General features: G+C 38.2%; 1 protein-coding gene across 1 annotated transcript in view; it reads left to right on the forward strand.

Moving 5' to 3' along the window:
* HYDIN (HYDIN axonemal central pair apparatus protein) overlaps window positions 1-13,916 on the forward strand; it is a 417,120-nt gene that overhangs the window by 234,263 nt on the left and 168,941 nt on the right. Inside the window, exons 21-24 of the mRNA XM_044659361.1 lie at window positions 7,341-7,499; window positions 8,587-8,650; window positions 9,037-9,156; window positions 10,634-10,843. Of these exons, the coding sequence (XP_044515296.1) occupies window positions 7,341-7,499; window positions 8,587-8,650; window positions 9,037-9,156; window positions 10,634-10,843 (553 nt within the window). The remainder of the gene's footprint in view (window positions 1-7,340; window positions 7,500-8,586; window positions 8,651-9,036; window positions 9,157-10,633; window positions 10,844-13,916) is intronic.

Below are 13,916 nucleotides of genomic sequence, written 5' to 3' on the forward strand. Positions count from 1 at the left end.
CTGCCTATAGGAATGATGGAAATATTAGGCAGGTCATCAGAAGTTCCATTGTACTGTAGAAAATGGCTGTCATTTGACATTTAAGGAATAAGAAGATGCAAGTATTCTATTTAGTAGGAAGGTACCTTCCTGTGCATAAAGTAGTAATAATAATAACTAGTATTTCAATAGTGCTTCCTATATGCCAGGCACATTAATAATAGCAGTTATTACATGTATCATATGTATATTATATAGCATTATAATATATTATACATTATATACTAATTTATTATATATTATTAGTATATATTCATTATAACATTATAGAATATATAATTCTATCTAATATATTGTATAGCATATAATAATGCTATTATATACATATACGTAACACATATAATTATATATTATTGCATGTTTATTGTATATCATATATTTCATATCATATGTTACACAATAATTTATATCATAATAATTATAATAGTCAAATACTTTCCAAATGTTATTTCTTTCTGATCCTCTCAACAACCTTGGGAGGTAAATACTATAATCATTCCCATTTTACCGATGAGGAAACATGTTGATTGAAAGACTGATTGATTACAGTCTAGTTGAGAAAGAAAGTAAAATTAAGTAACATTTTAGAGCAGAATATGACAGAGAGAAGTTAAGTGATTACTCCAGCTCACACAGTTCATGAAATCTCTGAAGCAGTATTTGAGGTCTCTAAGTCACTCTATTGCACTCTATCCCACCATGCCACCAAACTGCTCTCTTTTCCCCTGTTTCGAATGGAATGACCCAAGCTCCACCATGCTCATTATGGTGACAGAAGAGGGAATTTCGCGTCTTTAATAGCAATGATTTACAAGGATAAAGGTCACTTCAGCAATAGCACTTACTTAGAATGGTGACATTTTCTGTCTTTTCATAAGAAAATATGTTGGGGGGAGGGGGGGAAAGCATCTTTATCCATTAGCAAGAAAGCTGAATGAACAAATGACCATGGAGACATTGACAACTCACAACGTATATCCACATTTTTCTCCCATTTGAGCATCACAACAACTCTATGAAATAGGTTGTTATAATTCCATCCCTATATAATTATTACAATAGAATAATATTATCCAAAGCTGACAAATGAGACATTTGCAGCTAAGAGAGAGTAAGTGATTTGTCCAAGAATACTTAGCTGGCAAATGGCAGAGTGAAATTCAGGATCCAAGTCTCCTGAAGTCCTGGTGTAGTGCCCCTTCCACCATACTACCTTGTCCTGAATCCTCTCCCATCTACTCACTTCATAGGGCTCTGCTGATGTCCTGTGTCTCTTGGGAAACTTCTGACTGCTCCAGCAGATGTTCTTCTGCCTCTTCTCTGAACTGGTCAAACGTTGTCTATACCAGGCTCTCTGGCATTTAATCACGTCCTGCCCTGAAGTGTTACTTAATTTTACTCTTTCTCAGCTAGATTGTAATCAATCAATCAACATGTATTAAGCATCTACTATGTGCCAGGCACTGTGCTAAGAACTGGGGCTACAAAAAAGAGGCAAAAGTCAGTCCCTGCCCTCAAGGGGCTCCCATTCTAGTGGAGAGACAACAAATAAACAAAATATACAAAACGAGCAATATACAGGATAAAGAAGAAATAATTAACAGAGGGGAGGCACTGGAATTAAGAGGGGTAAGTAAGCTCCAAGGGCAGAGGACATGTATTATTTCTCTTGTGCCCCTCTCACTGCCTACTTAGCACAGGGCTATGCATTTGGCAACATCAAACAGATTCTTGTCAAAAGCATGACTTAGCAAGTCCTGCTGCTTCATTCATCAAACATGGATTAAATGCTTGCTAGGAAGAGAGTACTATTCTAGAATGTAGGGAACATGCAAGGATGGAAAAGATAGTTCCTGCCCTCAAAGAGCCTATATTCTAGAAGGGGAGAGAGTACAAGTATGGAATAATAATATTTGGTCTAATAATATCTTCTTCTTGTTTTTGTTGCTGTTCAGTTGTTTCAGTAATGTCTGACTCTCTCTGACCCCACTTGGAATTTTTGTGGCAAAAATGATGGATTGGTTTGCCATTTCATTCTCCGGCATATTTTATGGATGAGGAAACTGAGGCAACCAGGTTTAAGTGACTTGCCCAGAGTCACACAGCTAGGAAGTCTCTGAGGCCAATTTGAACTCAGGAAGACGAGTATTCCTGACTTCAAGCCAGACACTCTAACCATTATGCCACCTAGATGCCAATAATAATATTAACAAATAATAATAAAAGAGCCAGCATTTATACACTTAAGATTTACAAGGTACTTTAGATATGTGATCTCATTTGATCTTTGCTATCCATCCCATGACAAAGGTGCTATCCCCCATTTTATAGATGGGGATTCTGAGACTGAGAGAGGCTTGGTGACTTGCCCAGAGGCACACAATTAGGTAATTGTTCAAGGTAGGATTTGAACTTGGGTCTTCCTATCTCCCATCTCTATACCAGAGCTACCAAAAGAGCATAGCAGAATGATCAGGAAGAGTATGAGGGGAATCCTGTGATCAGGTGAGGTAGAAACTTCCCGCTATTAGTGGAAGTGGGGAATGAGGACCAGGAGAGACTAATTATATTGCTGCTATAGCTCTTTCCCTGTACATAGCTGGTTTTCTACCACCTCAAGAATTGTCTGTCTAATATGCAGAGGCCAACAAATAAATTTATCTAGCAATAACCAAAGACATTAACCAAAACATAAAATATCCTTTTTAGGTCCATTTTAGCTCTGAAGTGTTTCTAATGAACAGAGGAAGAAAAAATAAATGTTTAAATTTTAAAATGTGCAGCACAAAAGATTGTATTGATTTTACACCCAAGAGTTGAAAATATAGTCAGAAAGGGGAAATTGCCTAGCCCAAATCAGGACTAGTAATAAAGTGTGGTAATCAGCTTTTTCCCTAGCTCTCTCATAGCAGACAGCCAAAGGGAATTTTTCCTCACTTACTACTCTAATCGTTCTGGTGTTTTTGTTGTTGTTGAATAGCTTTGGGAGCTGAGGATTATTGATTTTTCTTGTTTGCAGCTCGATTTCCTTTTAAAAATAACTGAATTGAATCTAGTTTGGGTCAGCAATAATGTGAAAATAATCATCTGGGTCCTATGAATAGGAGGAAATCTGAACCAAATAACTTTACTGACATTATAACTTTTTTAATGACTTTTCAATCAGATTATAATTATGTCCTTTTTTCCAACATTAATGTTCTGCCAAACACGGAGTATCACCACCCCCTGATTATTCTGGACATTGTAAAGCAAACCCCTATGTAGGTAGGTCAGAAGTTGACAAAGTTGAAGGGTTAGCAAAGTTTCTCTTTGGTGCTCCTGTTTCCTTTCTTCAGTTTTCTCTGCTTCCTTAAATTTCCCTCCCTTGCCTTACAACCCAGGAAAAGCCACCTTATAAACTAATTCATACTAGAGGGAAAGTGATTCACTTTCTCAAGATATTTGAATTTTAAAAGAGCATCCCTAGAGGAGGTAATTTGGTTGATTCGCATCTAGTCTTGGATTCTACTCTATTGGAATGAAAGCCTCTTCTACCAAAGCAGATCTGGAACTAAGTGTCTTAGAGAGTTGTCCAGGGCAAAGGGAAGCCACCCAGCCAGTAGGTGTTACAGACAAGATTTGAATACAGGTCTTTCTGACCCCATGACTGCCTCTCTATCCACTAGCCTTTTGACTTAGAGAAGGCTGAGCCTAGTTTAATTCAACAACTCAGTGAACATTGATGGCAAAGCCTTGTGCTGTCTCTGCCCTTATCAAGGAGGGTGCAATCAGTGACAGTGACAGTGGTTTCCCACAGAGGATGCTACCACAAAATAGAATGGATATGTGTCATGAGGAGGACCTGAGATGTGATCAATCATATATTTTTTTCTAGCGCATTTCTAGCTTCACAGTTCTTTCTCTGGATGTGGATAGTATTCTTTCTCCTAAGTTCCTCTGGATTGTCCTGGATTGTTGCATTGCTACTGGTAGAAAAGTTCATTACATTCAATTGTGCCATAATGTAGCGGTCTCTGAGTACAGTGTTCTCCTGGTTCTGCTCCTTTCACTCTGCATCAATTCCTGGACGTCATTCCAGTTCACATGGAATTCCTCTATTTCCTTATTCCTTTCAGCATGATAATATTCCATCACCAATATATACTACAATTTGTTCAGCCATTCCCCAATCGAGGGCCCCCCCCATTTTCCAATTTTTTGCCACCACAAAGAGCACAGCTATAAATATTTTGTACAAGTCTTTATCCTTATTATCTCTTTAGGTACAAACCCAGCAGTAGTATGGCTGGATTAAAGGGCAGACAGTCTTTTAAGGCCCTTTGTGCATAGTTCCAAATTGCCCTCCAGAATGGTTGGAGCAATTCACAACTCCACCAGCAGTGTATTAGTGTCCCGATTTTGCCAGATGTCCTCAATTCTTGCAGAGATAATCCTCACATTTTTTTAATAGATGGGAGAATAGAGAAATAGGTTGGGAGTTGTTCATATTCCTTTAGTTACATTTTTCAATATTAATAAAGTTAGAGATTTTTTACATTTTACTCCTTCAGACACACATACTTATGCATGTATGTGTAGATACTAGATTAGAGAGATAGATAAATAATAATATAGATAATAGATTAGATAGGTGCTAGAAGATAGTTAAATAAGATAGATAAAGACAAACAGTCCAATCTGGCCATTTTTCCCCATTCTTTTTAATGCTATTTTTTATCTCCTCAATTAGCCTGTCAGGGTCTATAATGTTAGGGTCCAAGTGAAGTGGTCCTGTTATCCTTGATGGAGAAAGATGGAGAAAATATAAGAATGAAAAAAAATGTCAGAATGGACTATATTTATCATTTGTTGATTGTGAAAAAGCTTGTGATGCAGAACAAAACACCTTATAACCTCTTTTACAACAATGTGTCTCTCATCCATACATTCATACACCACAAGGGTGAATAAGCATAAAAGATCTTTTGAGGTTCTTTAGAAGATGTAACAACAGAAACAGCACTCACTGTTCATGACCCTCTGATAATAATACCTAGGTGAGGCATGAAACAATGAGATGACTGCTTGCCAAAAGATAATTTTCACTGTGATGGAGAAGTGCAGAGTTTAAGTTGAGAAGAGCTTTCCTAGGAATGATAAAGTCCTACAGAGTTTCCTGTTTTTGAATGACATTGTGTTGGTTACCCCATAAAATTGAGAACTCCTAGAAGAGATCTACAATCACTCATAGGAGCTTGAGCTATCTATCCACACAAGAAAGCCCAAGTGGACGAAAAATGTCTCTTGCCCAGATTTTGCCTGCAGGCATTTGGTTGGATATCATATTGAGCTTGTCCAATAGGGTGTATATCTGGAACATAGAGCACAGTTGGACAGTGAGCTGGGCCCAAAGCTGGAAAGGAGGAAGGTTTGTCAAATATATTGAGAACTAAGCCAGAGAATAGGAGTCATTCCCAAATTGATAAATGTCCAAAGGTTGTGAAAAGTCAGTTTTGAAGAAATCAAAGCTACTTATAATCATGAAAAAATGCTCTAAATCACTCTTGATTAGAGAAATGCAAATGAAAATAACTCTGAAGTGCCACCTCATACCAAACAGATTGTCTAATATAACATAAAAGGAAAATAACAAATGTTGGAGGGGATGTGGGAAAATTAGACCACTAGTACACTGTTGGTAAAGTTGTGATCTGATCCAGCTATTCTGGAGAGCAATTTGGAACCTTGCCCAAAAGGTGATAAAACTATGCATACTGTTTAACCCAGCACTACCGTTACTAGTTCTAGATTTCCAAGAGATTTTACAAAGGAAAAGGACAATATGTACGAAAAATATTTATGCCAGCTCTTCTTGTGGTGGCAAAGAATTAGAAATTGAAGGGATGTCAATCAACTGGTAAATGACTGAACAAATTGTGGTATATGGCGATGATAGAACACTATTGTGCTCTAATAAATGATGAGCAGGAGGATTTAAAAAAAACTAGAATGACTTAAATGAACTAATGCAAAGTGAAGTAAGCAGAACCAGTAAAATGTTGTACACAGCAACAGCAATATTGTACAATGATCAACTGTGAATGACTTAGCCATTCTTAGCAATACAAAGATACAAGACAATTCCAAAGGACTTATATAATGAAAAATTATATATACATATATATAGATATATAGATATATATAATGAAGAATGCTGTGGTCTGAATGAGATTGAAGCAGACTATTTTTTACTTTATTTTTTTTGTTTTTATCTGTTTTCTTTCACAACATGCCTAATATGTAAATGTTTTATATTGGCTACACATATATAACTATATCAAATCACTTGCCTTCTCAATGGGGGAAGGAAATTTAAAACTCACAATTTTAGAAATGAATATAAAAATCTGTTTTTACATGTAATTGGGTAAATCAAAATATCTGAAAAGTTTTTTAAAAGACAAGAAAAAAGATAAACTGAATTGCTTTCAAAAGTTATAAAACACTTTTAGTACCCAAGCTTCCTCAACTTTTCAATACTAACATTTTACGAATATTGTTACATGGAAATGAGATATGGAATACCACAGGCTCCAAAGAACTAAACATAAGTATCACACAGTAGGCAATGGTAAATCAAATGATGGGTGTGAGCTTTCTGAAACATAAGGAACTCCACACAAGAGGAGAAGCAAGGGATATAGTTGCATGACTGGTCACTTGGAAAGAGCAAGAGATCACAGCAGTGTAGTAGTAGTAGAGTAGTAGAGTAGACAGTCAGAGTACTCTACTGGCTCCCTAGAAATGCCCAAAGAAAGTGAAGAAGGCATCAGGCATGTTTGGTGAACCCCTTGTGGCAAGCTTTTGGGAGAATGTGGACAAGCATAACATGGGCAAGTATGGTTGCAAAGTGGGAGAGAAACATGAAATCATTGAAATCACAGATGCATTCATGTATTTGAGATCTGGACTCTGTACACAGTAGGTGCTTAATAAATATTGGTGAAACAGAAGGTAAAACTAGATGAAAATCAGCAAACCCTTTCCTTTGCCTGATAGAAGATATACATGTGTGTATATATATATATATATATTTAAAAACCTATAGGTCTTTCTAAGCCACAACTAACAGAACCATCTTCTTCTTTCTTTTCATGGCTATGTTCATTGAACATTCATGATGATTCTGATAACTGAATTCGAGATCTTTGACTAAGTCTAGAATTTGGCCATTTACTTTGGAAACTAACTGGGTGCTCCCCTGGGCCAGATGACAACTTTTTTAAAATATATTCAAAGACTCTAACTTGGTTTTGCAGGTTCGTAACAGGGCAGCGTAAGCCATACACCGCCCCAGTTCGTGTTTGGTCACAGCCACTGGAGCCCTCCCAAACAGAGTTACTCCCAGAAGCACCAGCACCACCAGTAGGAGCATCTTCCCCAGTAGTACCAACAATTGATACAGAAGAATTTGTTGAGTATGTGTTGATATTTTGAAGCAAAGTTAGTGCAGATTCTTTCATGTGTTCTTTATGTAGAGATATGGACATGGGCATGGATATGTACATAGACACAGGCATGGATAAGACCATAGACATACACATAAGGCATCATTTGCTTTTCTTATGGAAATGAGTCATTTCTATCCCATCACCCAATCCAGGACCTCTCATCAAATGTTAGATCAGAATACCATGTGGAAAAGCATAGGAAAATTCTCTAGAACAAAATATTCCTTCCAGGGTACAATCTCACAGTGACATTTCTCAGTAAACTATTAATTCCCTTATTGAGCACTTCAGAACACAATCAAATATCTAGATAACTACAGGCTTTTCTTAAGACTTTATAGAAGACAGACAGGACCTCAAAAGTAGAGTGAAATAGCATCTGGTTATTAAAAGGTGTTGCCTTCTTCACCCACCCATCCTTACCTCCAGAGCAATGGACATTTTCCTATTTGGAGAAAGATTTCATACTTTCCTATGTAAGAAGCCAGGTGGTGGGGTAGGATCTGAAGAAGGAAGGGTAGAAAGTAATGATTGTCTGCCTTTAGGTTTCCTACCTAGAATCACAGAATGCCAATTAGAAGGGAACTCAGAACTGACCTAGGCCAATGCCTACCAGAAACATGAATCCCTCTCTACATCACTCCTAACAAGTGACCATTTTATTCCTAACTGAAGATGTTTAGCAATGAGGGACTCACTACTTTCTAAGACAAACTATTCCACTAGAGAAAAGCTCTTATTGTTAGGAAGTTACTTCTTATATCTCTATAATTTGCTTTCCTATATAACTTCCACCCACTTGACTCTACTTTTGCTTAGTGGCTCAACATCTTGAGAATGTGGAATGTGCTTGTGTTTTGTGGAGAGGCTCCAGCCTTCCTGAGATGGCCTCTCTTAAATAATGTCATTTCCCTGTTCTTCCACTTCATTTGTTCTTTGTGGGGGTGGGGCTGGGAAGAGGGGATGTGGTTTAGGGGACGGTGGTGTTAATGTCACTCAAGCAAAAGGCTATGGTCAACTCACTAACTCTCTTCTATATGGTGAAATTCTCCAGTCAGATCATGATGGATGAGAATAACATGCCTGAAGAAGAAAAGAAGCTTCTACAGCCATCAGATGTAAGCACAATCCACGCAAAAGTAAAATTTTCTTTCTTTAATAGTGGACTTTTAAGAGAGGGACTCCTTTATTCAGGCATTTAAGGCATTAGCATCTTCCCTGACCGGGCACCATGTCAAATGTACAGAGAGATCCAGGGCACCCCTGCCACCTCTCTATTGCATGAATTATATTTGCTCTAAGGCAAAAAAACTAGTGTTCTCGAACCCTGTGGATGACTATTTTCTCTTCGAACTGAAACTCCCAAGATAAGTGGCAAAGCCTGGAGAGAAAGGCAATGGAGTCCATTACAGATGAAGAGGGTAGGATAAGGGATGAGGGATGGGAGCCAAGAGGTTGGTCTCCAGAATATAGACTTGCTAGCTTTCACTTCTTTTATTTGCAGCCAACAAAACCAAGCTTTGAGGAAGTAGACAGAGAAGTTTTGTCCCAGGGCCAGGTGGAATTCCAGGACTCCCTGTGGGTCTTTGAACCAGATGACTCACTTGCCATTGGAGTGGAAGAAGTAAGTTAAAAGGTTGTGGCTACTCTACTCATGCTGAATGCCCCTCATTTTTCCTTTATCCCACAGTCAGAGTTTCTCATCTGACTTTGCCCTTCACCAATATAATTCAAGGAGCTAGAAGTACTTTGGTACCAAGGTTCCAAAATATTATAAAACTCTTCAAGTTCCTTCTTGGCCCTTATGTTGTCCTAGATACCATGCAAGGAAGAGACTTCCTGGAACCACAGCTCATTCTGTACTGAGTGTTGGCAAGAATGGGTCCAAACTCTTCCATGGGATTCCTGTTCTCCTTTGAAGGAAAATGAAGGGGTTAGAATAGGTGATCTCCAAGTGCCTTTCCAGCTCTAATTCCTATAATCCTATCTTTTTATGAGAATAACCCCTTAAAGCCCCTTCGCCCAAGATGCTTAGATCAAAAGGAATGTCATGGAGCTTAATATGCTTTGCTATTTAAAAATAGGTTTTTATAGAACAGACTTCCCAACTGGGGATACAGAGCATGGACTTTTCTCTGTTTAGATTGTAGCTGTCTTGCATTTGCTTTCCTAGAAACAGGAAACCAAGTGTTGTCCTCTAAGCTCTCTGCTTAGCTCAGTGCCTGGCATAAAGCAGATGCTTACTTAATAAATGCCTCTTGGTTCATCTGATTGAACCACTAGCATGAGAACCGTCACCATGAACCAACCACTCTGTTGGTTTAAATCATTTGATGTCAGAGGCATTTGAGATTGTGTTTTTGTTTTTTTCTACTGTATCTTATCATGTCTGTGGCATCACCTAGATGCCTGTCATCTGAAACCCAGCCTAGGTAAATTGGGTGGTGGTAGTGGGGCTCATCACTAGGATAGATACCAAGAAAAGAATTTTTCAGCCTCAGAAATGCAGAAAGATAGTCTGTTAAGGTCTATACTTTAGGGGAGGAAGAACCTATACAATCATTTGAATCATCCCTGAACATTATTTTGTTCAATCCTGCCCTTTTTCCAGAAAATAAAACTGAGGCCCAGTGAAGGCAATGATATGATAAGTAGAAGATCCAGGATTAGAATCTAAATTGCCTGATTTATGCTCAATTCAATTCTTCTAACAACCTCAGAATTCTAGAAAGTCAACACCAAAATATGGTAGGGGACCTCACAATCTCTATATGCCACTGGTCAGGTCTATTTCACATTTCCTAAATTAACTGCATAAATGGCATAGTGGGAAGGCAGCTGGACCTAGAATCTGGAAGACCTAAGTTCAAATCCAACCTCAGACACTTACTAGCTGTGTGACTCTGGGCAAGTCATTTAATCTTTTTCTGCCTCAGATTCCTCATCCACAACATGAGGGAGTTGGATTTGATGGCCTTAAGGATCTTTCTGGCTCTATATCAATAATCCTCTGATAAATACTCTGTAAATGGACTTAGTTCTACCCTTTTAGATGTTCTTCAATAAGTAAATATTGTCATACTTTATGCTTTTCCCCACAGGTATTTGACATCTTACCCCTCTATGGAGTATTACCACCACTTAGTAGTCACCAAGTGTCCTTCTCATTTTATGGGCACTGTGACATCATTGCTCAGGTGAAAGCCCTGTGTGAAGTGGAGGGAGGCCCCACCTACGAGATTACACTGAAAGGAGAAGCTTCATTGGTCAGCTATACATTTGACACAAAGGAAATTCATTATGGACTACAGGTACAACAAGTCAACCCCAAATGATTCCTTCTATCCTTGCCTTAAATCAGAACCAATATAATTCATTGGTTCTAGTCCCTAATCTTCTGTTTCACTCCTATGCACTCATTTTCTCTGGTAATTTATTGTCATGACTCAATCAAGCAATTACTAACTCTAAATATTTATTAAGCACCTTCCACATACAGGGCACTGTGATAAAAGTTGGGGATACAAAAACAAGCAAAAGACAGTTCCTGCCTTCAAGGAGCTTAAAATTTAATGGATTCCCAAATATCCCTCTCCAGACCTAACAGATCTCCCTTTCATCCACCTATTTACTCACCAAACCGCATCTCCAAATGTCTATAAGACATCTTGATTTGCTTTTCTCAAAGCTTTAAAAAAAAGGTTTCAAGAATTAAGCTCATCATCATTTCCTTCTAAATGATATTCCTTTCTTCCTTCCCCAATTCTATCATTATCTTCTAGGTCACCCATTTTCACAGCTTTGAAAGCACTTTGGATAATTCCATCTCCTTCACCACCTTCTATTATAATCAATCATTAAGTCCTACTGATTCAGCCTTCACAGAATTTCACAGATTCAACCCTCCTTATTAATTTCCGCAGTGATTACCATAGTCCAAGGTCTCAAGATATCACATGTAAATTACTACAACTTGCTAGCTGGCTTCCCTAGTTCTAGTCTCTCTTATCCTCCATCAATCCTACATAAGACTTCCAGATTCATCTTCCCAAATTACTTCCCCTACATAAATAACTACAGTGACTCCACAGCCTAGTGAATAAAATCAAAGCTCATCCATTGGGTCTTCAAAGCTCTTCCATTACCAGGTACACCATAATTCCCCAGTCAATCAGCAAACACTTATTAAAGGGACTTCTATGTGCCATGCATGATACTAATCTACTATTTCCAAATATTCTTTTACCTATCTAAATATTTTCATTTACATTGTTACTTCATCCTTTCTCTTTGCCCATCCAAAACTTCTATATCCTTCAAAGCCAGGCTCAAGACTTACTTCTTCCTAGTTCAGGAATCCTTCCTTGATTAATTCTATCCCATAGTGATCTTTGACTTACTTGAAGCCCCAAACACTTGTGTATATGGTTTGTATTATGTTATCACACACTTGCTTACTTGTTATTTGGGGGTTATTCCCAAATACCTTAGGTATGTACTTGTGGGTCTTTCTCCCCACTCACTTATTGTCATGACTCAATCAAGCAATTACTAACTCTAAATATTTACTAAGCACCTTCCTCCATGTAGATTTTAATCTCTGTGAGTTGACACTTGATTATTTAGTTCAATTCAATTTGTGGGTACCCATAAAACAGTGCCAACAGCTAAGGATACAAAATTGAAAATAAATCAGTCCCTGCTCTCAAGGATTCTATAGGAGTGTAAGGGTAAATAGAGGGAAATTTGAGGAACAGCAATAATATATTTATTGGGGGATATAAGGAAAGGCTCCATAGAGAATGTAGTATTTAGACTAATCCTTAAGAAAAATAGGAATCAGACAAACAGAAAGGAGGAAGTACATTCCAAGGAAAACAGATACTGTAAGGGATGACATAGGAAAATTCATGGAGATGGGAAATTGAATGCCAAGCTTGGACAAGAACTAGTAGTTCAGTTCTGCTCAAGATAGATATAGTACATGAAGGAGAATAATACAGGAAAAGGCCAGAATGTGATTAAGCACCAGAGATAAGGAATTTCTGTTTTATTCTGGAGGCAATAAAGAACCACTGAAGATTGCTTTTTAAAAATCAGGTGATTGATAGGGTTAGATCTATGTCTTTGGAAAGATTACTTTGGCAGTTTTATAGACAATGGAATGGAGAAGGAAGAAACCAGAAGTAGGGAGATCAATTAAAAGGTTATTATAGAGTCTACACAAGAAGTTGCAATGGTCCTAAACTAGGGTGTTGGCCATTTGAGAAGAGATAAAGGGACTGATGCTAGAGGTGTTGTACAAGCAACAAGACTGGGCAACTGATTAGATATACTCTGGTTAGGGGGAGATGATGCAAAGGAAGACTCAAGGGGAACAATAAGGCTATAAGCCTAAATTATTGGGAGAAGGTACTTCCAATAGTAATAGGGAAGCTTGGACAGGGGGTATGTTGTAGAGAGGCAAGATAGTGAATCCTCTTTGGGATATTGAGAGCTTGAAAAGCCAGCATTACAAGCCTGGGAGAATTTAGTGTTGGATATTTGGGTAGATTAAGGAGTAATCTGCATAGAACTAGTCATTGAATTTATAAGAGCTAACTGAGATCACCAAGAGAAAGAAGGAAGAGGCAGGAAGAATTAAGATGGAGAGAGACAGAGAGGGAGAAAAGAGAGAGGAGGAAAAGGGAGACAGAGGAGGAGAGAGACAGACAGACACAGAGAGACAAAGACAAAGAAACAGAGACAGAGACAGAGACAGAGAGAGGTCCAAGCCTTATGGGGAGTGGGGCAGAACATTTCCAAAGCTTAGGATGGGAGATGAATGATGATAAAACAAAATAAAATGAGGAATTTGTTCAGTGATATAGGAGGAAAACCAGAGGGAAAAATGTCATGGAAGCCAAAATAAGAGACCTAGAAAGAGGCATTTGTCAGTAGTGTCAAAAGCTAAATGCTTTATAATTTGCAAATTACTTTACAAATGTTGTCTCATTGGATCCTCACAACAACCCTAAGAAGTAGGTGGTATTATTATCCCTATTTCACAGCTGAGGAAGCTGAGCCTGACAGAGTTAAATAATTTGTAGGATCACACAACTGCATTTGAACTTTGGTCTTCCTGACTCCAGATCCAGTAAAGACTAATAAAAAGTCATTATATTTAGAAGTTAAACCACTAGTGCCACTTCCTTTTATGCCATTGTTCTGGTCATCGCTACTAATCTCCATTTGAAAATTTTCCTTCCTTCCTTCCTTCCCTTCCTTCCCTTCCCTTCCCTCCCCTTCCTTCCTTCCTTTCCCTCCCCTTCCTTCCTTCCTTTCCCTCCCCTTCCTTCCTTCCTTCCTTCCTTCCTTCCTTCCTTCCTTCCTTCCTTCCTTCCT

The sequence above is a fragment of the Gracilinanus agilis genome, chromosome 2, assembly GCF_016433145.1.
Source record: "Gracilinanus agilis isolate LMUSP501 chromosome 2, AgileGrace, whole genome shotgun sequence".
Lineage (NCBI taxonomy): Eukaryota > Metazoa > Chordata > Mammalia > Didelphimorphia > Didelphidae > Gracilinanus > Gracilinanus agilis.